Source organism: Pelodiscus sinensis, chromosome 3 (genome assembly GCF_049634645.1).
Source record: "Pelodiscus sinensis isolate JC-2024 chromosome 3, ASM4963464v1, whole genome shotgun sequence".
Taxonomy (NCBI): domain Eukaryota; kingdom Metazoa; phylum Chordata; order Testudines; family Trionychidae; genus Pelodiscus; species Pelodiscus sinensis.
In genome coordinates this window covers 153,415,821-153,425,900 of record NC_134713.1, presented here as the reverse complement: position 1 = coordinate 153,425,900, position 10,080 = coordinate 153,415,821, and the positions used below count along the sequence as shown (strand labels likewise).

General features: G+C 45.9%; 1 protein-coding gene across 1 annotated transcript; it reads right to left on the bottom strand.

Annotated features, from left to right (window-relative positions):
* Window positions 1-802: 802 nt before the first annotated feature.
* On the bottom strand, window positions 803-7,814 carry LOC102456603 (required for drug-induced death protein 1). The gene is made up of 2 exons (XM_075925229.1): window positions 7,453-7,814; window positions 803-2,211 (listed from the first exon to the last, which is right to left on the bottom strand). Exons 1-2 carry the CDS (start codon window positions 7,711-7,713, stop codon window positions 2,092-2,094), a joined length of 381 nt encoding a protein of 126 aa, XP_075781344.1. The 5' UTR covers window positions 7,714-7,814; the 3' UTR covers window positions 803-2,091.
* Window positions 7,815-10,080: the final 2,266 nt, after the last annotated feature.

Genomic DNA, 10,080 nt, shown 5'->3' with positions numbered 1-10,080 from the left:
GTTTCATTTTTGACAGTAGTTGTTTATCTTCTCTCTCCCTCCTTTGATTGTTATGTTTTGGTCTCTTTTAGAAGCACCATTTACCATGAGTTTCTCTTGCCAATAAGCCTCAATCTTTTTTTTTTTTCAGGCTCACTACTGAAGACTCTGTCTCTCACTCCAATTTGAAAATGCATTGATAGCAGCAAGCCTATTCCATAGAAGCTGTCTGAGCCAAAGGGAGGCCATAGTTCAGTAGACAAGAGCACACACCCCCTCAGGCTAGGCCATTTACAAATTAAAGTTCATATTTACCTTTGTGGAAAGTCCCTGGTGATAACACAGGCTAGAGTCTGTGAGTTACCCATTAGCTATTACATTATGATGCTGTAACTGCTGGCGGGGTGTGTAACATACATACGGAATCAACAACTGAGCCCTGGATCCTTCTCACTATTCCCTTCCCCCACCCAAAGAATCACAAGTCTCAAGAGGAAGCAAAAACAGAGCTATATATATAAAAAAGTGAGATTAATCCAGATATAGGGGGTGACTTGTGTGAAGTGAGGATTGTGGGTCTCAGTGCAGGTCCGAGTGAACAAGAGTTCACACTGCAAAAAACACTATCACAACTGGCTGCCTTGTGACGTTTGAGCTGACATATGGGTCCCTTGACACTAACCTATCTCTCATCTGTAGAGACGGTGTCCCCAGGGGAGGGTGGAGGCCTGTTGACTAAGCAATGTGGCTGCCTATGCTGTACTTGTTCTGGGAATAAAAAACTTTCCTTCATTTGTGCATGTAAAAATAACCTTCACAGAAGCACAAGAAACATTTTACTTTTATTTACAGTTCCACTAGAAAAGACTATAGATGTGTGTTCATTTTTCTGATCACTGTTCAAAGAAACACAATCGGGCTTGATAAAGAAGCAATTCCAGTTCATTCATAATAAGGCAAAGAGAACAAGCCAACAAAATTTAGTTGCAAAATTAGCAGAAAAGTATAACTTAGGACTCTGAATATTAGTAAGAAAAATGCTTCTTCACAGTGTGATATTAGGAGATCTCCATCCAGATTTCATAGCCCAGCCATCTGAAAGTTTCATTTTGATACACCATCACTGCCACTTTCATTACATGAAATGAATACAGAATTAGTAGAATTCTATTGGCCTCAGATGTGACTACAGAGAGTCTTGCAATATTTGGTACTTTCCATAAAGCCACAACTCCCAGAGTCAAGTAATTACACAAGATTCTCTGCTTTCATTTTTAAAGTTATTTTCTAGCCCTCACAATTGCAGAGAGAAGCTCAGAAGTATGACTAGAGGAAACCCTAAAGGCTCAACACCCAGAAAGCAAACAAAATATATATCTTTTTAAAAATCTGGTGATTGTTCCCGAATCTCATGATTTTGCAGGGCCCAAGGCATGATTTCTCAACATCTGTAATTAACAAGACTGAAGTAGGACTACTTTGTCTCTGCCCTGAGTTAAGCTCTGCATACAATATCTAAACATATTGATTGTAGCTGTCACTGATGGAGCATTAAAATACACAAGCAAATAAATCAAAGGCTACTTTTAAGTCTATTTTTCCTGCTACCTTTACTATCTCCATTTCCTTCCATTATTTTGACTCCTCCTCCTTCTTGTAGCCCGCATCAAATCACTGCTTCTCCCGCCTCATCCCCCCTTTCAGTTCACTCATACCTCTCTCCCTCGTCTACTTGCTTTCCCTTCCCCTTTGCTCCTTTTCACAAATAGCCTCAGTAATTTGAGTAAATTAATTAATTTATAACTACAAATTTTATAGTTATATAGTTATGTTGGCTCAGTTCATCAACAAGTTTTTCCCTGGGTTTGCACATTCTTTCACTCAATCTGATTTTAAGAGCCAAAAAGCACTTGTGATGGTTGCATGAAAGGTACTGGAGAAACACACTTGGTCCATTAAAATATGTCACGTCAGCATCTTCATATACTGCTGTTGTTGAAAAGAGTTTTCAGACACAGGTCCCAGCAGCGGCTCTAATGCTAGGGAAGTACAAATCACTGCACTCCTCTGTGAAAGCTCATTTCTTCTTCCCTTATGACAGGTAAAGCCACTCTAGCGGACCAAAGAGGCTACTGAGGCTGCCACTCCAAAGGGTGCTGCATAGGCTGTTGCTAATCCCTGCAGGCCAATCACCAAGTAGCGACATCCTTTCTGGAGAGCTTTGCCCACATTCTACATTCATGGAATGGGGGTGGTGGGAGAGACAACAAAAAGATAACATCAGGTTAAACAGTTTGGAGGGACTCAAACAAAGGGCAGCAATTTTATATGCCCTTCAACAACCTCAGAGTATGAACAGACCCACCATCTTAGTAGAACTTGTCCACAGGGGAACATTTACCAGTTAGACTAGCATAATTCAACAGATACAGTTATACCAGCATCAACTGCCACATGAGCACTCTTTTGTCTAGACTACCTAGTTTTGTCAACAAAAGTGGACTTTTGTCGACAAAACAATACCAGCGTCTACACTACCGCGGAGTTCTGTCGACATAACGTCGACAGAACTCCACGGTTTTGTCGACGCTGGTATACCTCATTTTACGAGGCATAACACCTTCTGTCGACAGAACTCTGTCGACAGAAGGTGTTATTGCCTGTAACACTGCGTCCAGACTACGGAGTTCTGTCGACAAAGCGGCTTGCTTTGTCGACAGAACTCCATGTGTCTGGACACAAATTGTCGACGGAAGTTTTGTCGACAGTATCTGTCGACAAAACTTCCGTCGACAAAACGCGGTAGTCTAGACGTACCCTTATTCTGTATCAAGGGGTAGCTGTTTTCATCTGTATCTTCAAAAATAGGCCTGTGGCACCTTATAGACTAACAGATAAGCTTTTGTGGGTAAAAACCATTTTGTCAGATGCATCTTATGCCCAAATCAATCTGTTAGCCCATAAGGTGCCACAGGACTCTTTGTTTTGCTGTTGTTGTTGTTGTTTGTTGAATAATAAGAAAGTTAGTTATCCAGTGTACAAACACCAGAGTTCTGAACTGACCAATCAATCACACACCTTATTTGGAAATGGAAGTATGCAATCAGGAAGCAGTATAGACCCACAAAAAAGCAAATACAGTACTGTATACTAATAAAAAACAAACATAAAGCAATACTTTTCTTCTGTATAATACAGTTTTAAAGCTGCATTAAATCAATATTCAGTTGTAAACTTTTGACAAATTAACTAACATTTTATTTAGAGTTACAACCAACCTCCATTCCTCAGAGTTTTTGACTCTGAGATTGAACTCTGGATTTAATCTTGCACCTTAATTTATACCAATTGAATTTTCCCAGGCAGACAATCTGTATGATAAGGATTATTAAATTGCTTGCATTCAAAAGGACACCAACTGGTTAAAATTGTGTTAAAAATGAGATCAATGTTTAATGGAAAAGTACACAAACGTTGCATCTTTTTGTCAGCATTTCCAGTTTTGACAATCTCTCTTTAAATATTTATTAAAAACCTCACACATTTGTTTACAGCATTGCAGAAAACACACAGTAGATTATTCAGGCTGAAAAATATTGTCTATTTTCATTTCAATCTTGATGCCGTGTGCTGATATTTGGTTTCTCATGGCTGGGCCAGTGCTTTTCTGTTTATAATTGACTTCTAGTCAATTTTACTTTCAGGCCCTCAGGGACCAGCACAAGATTTCAATGTTTACATTGCACATACTGCAGTAGGTGTTTACCTGTTTAAAACAAAACTAGCGGAATACAATTTGTTTCTTTTATAGTCATAACTTTCTCTAAAATTGGATTACAGCACCTGAAAGACCAGATGAGACCAAACAACGTCCCTTCATAGACCAAACTCTGCAGTCTTCAGTCCCATGGCCGGATTGAGACGTAGCACAGACCAGTGGGTAGGGCAGCAGATTGGGACTCAGGACAGCCAGATTCTTTTCCCAGCTCAGACATGGATCTGCTGTAGGACTCTATGCAAGTTGCTGTTCCTCTCTGACTGTATCTCTATTTTCTGCCTCCCTTTTGTGTGCCAGTTTAACTATATGGGTATCATTAAACAAGCCAAACCTTCCCCACTGTAGATGCAGTTACATTGGCATTTAAGTGCTTCTGCCCTTTCCCACAACCCCTATTAAGATAAACCGGGATAAAAACTTGTATGCTGCTATTCTGTACTATTATTGTGTCTACACTGGGTTGCTTACTGACATAGCTATGTTTGCACAAAGAAAAAACCTACCCCCTAACCGACATAATTTTGCGGGTAAATCTTTGTGCGTAGACTAAGGCTTGGTCTACTCTAGCACATTAGGTTGGTGTAACTACATCACTCAGGAGTATGAAAAATCAACACAAGTAAACCAAATTTGTCTCCAAGAGAGACAGCGCTTGATCAGTCCATCAACCTAGCTACAATGGGAGAACTCCTTCCATCAGCATAGAAGAACTACAGTGGTACAGCCACTCCACTGTAGTTTAGACAGGCCCTAAGACTTACACCAGGAATGGGCAACTGGCAGCCGTCTCCACGTCAATTATTTGGCTTGTTCATAGGTGGTTGGTGAAAACAGTTTTGTATGGGAAATATGGGGGACATGACAAGAGCTGACCCAGTTAACACCCCAACCCACCCACATCTGAGCACCCAGATGCAAATTAATGGGTAACATTGAGTTACTAAAATGATTCAAGAGGAATGTTACTTTCAGAATAGGAATTTTTTTAAATCTAAATGATAATAGTTACCAAAGTAAAAAATGGTGACTTTTCCCCCTTAAAATCTGTGTATGATTCTCAGGGACTTCTTGACTCTAAATAAACTGATCATTTTCTAGATATATGGCATTGTCTTATGACTTCTTTGTGTCGGTGCAGGAAAAGAAAAAAAACCACCCACTAGTCGTGGTAGTTAATTGGAATGATGTCAAAATAATCATGCTTGAGAACTGCAGCACAAAGAAATGTAAAGTATCCGTCACATGGATTAGCTTGGTGCCATTTCCAGACGGCAATGACAGATTTCCTATCCTTTGATCTAAGTGAGAGTAAGTTCCATTCCTTCTTTAACGGAACTGGTTTCTCCTGAACAAAAAAGAGTCAGCAGGATGCTTCCTCGGCTTTAACTAATTAATTGTCTTTCAAGCAGACATTTCCCTTTCCTACTGAATATGGCAGTTGGGTACTTCTAGAAATCCTCAAAATATCTGAAAGCAATATTTTGGGATTTTTTAGGTTAATTTTAAGTGTGATTTTACAGACTTAGAACATTTGTTGGAGTTGGACAAGTAATATTAGTTATTACACTGATCACCACTTTAGTGCATATGTACTTTTCAATGCAAAGGCAGGGTTGCAGCCATCAGATATTAAATGTATCCTTTTAACAGTTGGTGATTCACCTAAAGACAACGGAGGTTGGTGCCCTACTTATTACTTATGATGTTACAATGGGGAAGTATGAGAATTAATTATCCGCTACTCCCTGACCCTCTTCTTGAGACCAGTGCAAGATTATTCATTACAAGGTTATGTGGTCAAGGGACAGGACCAAGTGTCAGGGCATCAGGAGTCTATTCCCAGCTCTGTCACTTATTTGTGCTGTAACTTTGGCCATGTTGCTTCATTTCTCTAGCTGTAAAATGGGGCAACTCATAGGAGTTCAGTGAGGTGAAATGTTCCAGAAATTCATGGCGCCCCTCTAAAAAAGGGTCTCTTACTGCTTTGCTTCTAAGACTTCTGGTGCTTTCTTGTAGTCCATTTTCTCCTCTTGTTCATCTATATACTGCAAGGCTCCCATCAGCACAATGTCTGAACCCTTTTACCTACAATGAATCAATCCTTATATCACCTTTGCACGGTAGGGAACTCTTGCCCTATTTCACAGATGAGGAAACAAGGCAGAAAGAGACAATGCAACTTTCCCAAGGCCTTATAGTAAGTCTGCAGTACAGCCAGGAAGCGAAGGCAAAAAATCCACATCTTCCTTCCCCACAAAGTCATTCCTCCTTTAGTTTTAGTTCCTAAAACCAGCATTGACCTCTCTGGCAGGGCAGCTGTTGCTTATGCTTACATTTAAGAGTTGTCTGGCCTTCATTCTTGTTATGTATTTATTTAATGCACTCTCTCTTTTTGCATTCCCTTTTCCTTTTAGTTTTGAATATGATGTTTGTGATATTTGAGTTTGCTGGCACATAGTCAATTATTTAAAAATACCTTAAAAGTTAAATTTCCTTTGTCCATCCGATCAACGGGGGAGCCCAGCTCTTCCCCATCAAAGGAGGGGGCAGGAGGGGAAAATTGTGACTTTTAAAGTCTACATTTCTACTAGCAGGCTACAAACTGGGAGTAGCTGTCACAGTCAGCCACACTGGAGCATGACAGCTCCTGCAGTAGATTCATTCTTTGAAGCCGTATTGCACAGTGGGGAAGGTGAAGGAAGAAAATTGAAGGAACATCTCTAACACATAGAAAAGGAGAAGGCCTCCCCCACTAAGAGGTGTCAACTTAAGCACCACTGACAGAAAAAAAATCAGTGCCACATATTACTGCACACATTAAAAATGGGACCCACAAGGGAGGAAAGTGAGGAGGCAGCATTTTTAGATTCTTGCCCACGCTCTGTTATGATGTGACCTCGTGTGCGTGACTACCTGCCCATGCCTCAGTTTACCTATCAGAATGCCGGGAGGTTGGATTCATAACTATTTGCAGGACCGCACAGGAAAAGGAGCTAGAGACGCTCAGAGCATTCATACTGCTTAGGATTTCAAGCGCAGCTTCTGCGGCATCCAAGAAAGCCAAGTCCTGAAACATACATTAGGCGGGGAAGTACCCCCGTTAACACAGGACTTCAGGGACCTTTGGTGAGAGAAGGGAAGGCAAACGCTTCCTCTGCCATAGATGATAGAGAGCTAAATCCGCGGAGAGTCTGACCCTCCGGCGACAAACACAGCGACCCCGCCTTGCTGAACACAGCAGGCTCTGGTCAGTTTCAGGCGCGGGGCTCACAGCAGGGTCTGGTCAGTTTCAGGCGCGGGGCTCACTGCAGGGTCTGGTCAGTTTCAGGCGCGGGGCTCACAGCAGGGTCTGGTCAGTTTCAGGCGCGGGGCTCGCTGCAGGGTCTGGTCAGTTTCAGGCGCTTCCTAGCTTGCCCTCCGCCCAGGGGCTGCAACTCCGCTTGCCCAGGAGCGCGCGCCCCGCCCAGGCAGCCTAGCTCTCTGCCCTGCAAGCACCGGAACTCCCTGCCGCGGTGCTGGGGGCAGCAGCTTTGATCTGGGCGCTTGGCTGGCTGCGTTGCCCGGCCGGTCTGCCCCAGATGCCCACAAAGGAGCGGGGGCGGTTTCCTCGGCGGGCCGGCAGGGACAGGGCCGGGACTCCCCAGCGAACCCGGGCAGGGCCGTGCTTGAAGGGGACGGGGCAGGCGGCTCCTTACCTTGCTGTACTTTCTCAGCTTCCTCTTGCACTTGCTCCTGCTTCCCGAGCCCTCCTGCCGCAGGGGCTCGTAGCTGTCCGGGAGGAAGGCGAAGCGTACTTTCTTGGAGCGGCAGGTCCCCTCCTCTGCCTGGCTGCCCGGGGCTCCCACGCCGTCCTCCTCCTCCTGCTGCCGCTTCAGGATAGAGACCTTGTCCTCGCCAGGCCCCAAGTGGGAGAACTTGGCTTTCACCTTCCCCCCCAGCCTGGCCCCCACGGTCATGGTGCCCAAACCCGCTCCCGACGACGGGCTTAGGAGTCCGGCCGCACCTCTGATCCCTTCCTGCTTCCCAGTCAGGCACAGGATGGGACTCTCGGTGGCCTGGCAAGGGAGAGCAACAGGTGGAGCTAAAGCGATAAACATTTACAGCCCATGCTCGGTGAGAACCTCCCCTGCCCAGCCCTGAGTCCTGCAGAGACACAGGCGAGTCACAGCAGCCTAAGCTCCATCGTCCGCGGGGCCTGGGCTTTGATCCCTGCCCCTCTTGGCCCACTACAAATTAGATCCAAGGGGAGTTCTAGTGAATGCTTGAGATAATCAGAACCCTGCAGGGATATAGATATGGACACAACATTTCCTATCGGCAAAAATGAGCTGGTTACTCCCAGCTTTCTAAACTTCTCAGAAATGCCAGAGCAGGGCGAAACCTCTGGGCAGGGGTGTGCTCCAGCACCTTGGAACTGAAGGGGACATTAGCATCCATGCTTACAGCTGAGTTTTCTAAAACGATCTTCAGCCTCTGCCCTTCCATCCCTGGTAAAGGCTGGGCTAAAGTTTCCCCCTAAGTTTCCACAGGCCACCCCACTCACCTGGGCTTTGCTTCCAGCCCTGCGCAGAACACACACCCAGTACACACACCCAACACATAGCAGCTGGGACAGACGAGGTGGCCTGCCGTTATTAGGAACCTCTGCGATCTGAAGCACTGCAGAAGCCTGAAGGCCTCTGCTTTTTCCCCAGAGTACTGACACCCAAATCAAAGCTCCTAGCATTTCCCCAGAGTACTAGCCTGCCAGCTGATGCTGCAATTGCCAATGTATGGGCTCTTGCAAAGACTTTGCTGTAATTCCGCAAAGCGACCTTCCTAAAAGTATCCATTAGAACATCAGTCAACAGATTGACATTCTAACCCCTCATTTGTTAGAAAAACCTGGGGGTCACAGCCCTCTCTGCTAAGGCGGGGAGACCACCACCAAAACAGCTCCCTGCAGTTTTTAAAGAGGATTGTAAACCTTTAACTCCATACCCTAGAGCAGGGGTCAGCAACATCTGCCTCACATACCAGAAGTGGCACACAAGATAATTTTCAGTTGCACATGCAATGAACGGGCTCCCCCTCGCTTCCCCCCCCCCCCCCACAATGATCCATCTGTGTTGGTGATCCAACATTGTGCCCCTGGAAGATTGGAGCCAGTGTCGGCTTTCTGCAGGGGATGGGGGAAGTGAGGGGGAGCCTGTTCATTGCGTGTGCCCCGCAGACGTGAGCCTGAGCTTGGAGGGGCGGGGGGAAGAGTTTAGGCATGTTTGTGCTTAGCCACCCCTTGTGGCAGTTTGGCCCCTTTTATTTCTCCACCTAGGGCGGGGAATTCAAAGCGCATTCCTGGCTCCATCACAGCCCCCAGGACAGGAGCCAATTGCAAGAGGGTGGAAGAGGTGGCATGCACATGCACTGAAGACAAAGTCTGGCAGCTCAGGCTGGCGTGGGAAGTCCCGAGGCACCACTCCAGATCCGGCTTGAGGGGAAGCGGGCACATGTGCTGCTCCTCCCCTCCCCACAGAAGAACGGGAGCAGAGCCCAGGGCAGGAGCCCAAGCGGGGCGAACAGTGGAGAGAGCCCATCCCAGGAGAGCGGCGCGGCCCAGGGCAGGAGGGTTAAATCTTGGCATGCCCCTTGGGAAAGGTTGCTGACCCCCGCCCTCGAGGCAGGGCCCAGACACTTAACAGCAGAACTGCAGCTCTTCCACTGGAGATCTCATTCATTGTGACTGGGGCTACTATGAATGAACTACTAGAGAAATGTGGCTGTCAGCTTTGTTGCATACAGCACTGTCCACTTATGGTTTCTGAGCTGGGCTTCCACTAGCTGAGACATTCAAAATGACACACGCTGCCGAGCAATGACTGTCAGAAGAATCTCATCCTACTGTGTGCCTGCCCGTCTGCCCCCCTCGCAGGAATCTAGGCCTCCGCTTCCTTGTATGTGAGGAAAGCGGCAGCCAGGCCCCAGAGCTTCCCAGTAAAACATTTCCAGTATAAAGGCAAAATATAGGGCCCCAGGGCAATGGGCCTATTCAGAAGATGAGCATACTTGACACTGGCCCGTTAGAGCAGACAACTAGGCGTGTAGAGACCAGTGTGCTCTTCCCAGCGGGGTAAGAGGAGAACTGACTCACATTCACGTCTCTCTGCCTCATTTTCTCCAATCACATAGGGGGTGAGAGAGAGATCCGGGGCTAGATAAAAGCAGAGACCTGATTTCCTTTCCCCGCCCCCCCCCCACAGTGTGAGGGGACATACACCTACTGTCAGTGGCAGTCCACAAAGATTAATCTACTTTTCTGCACTGATTTATAAACTGGCTCACTAGAA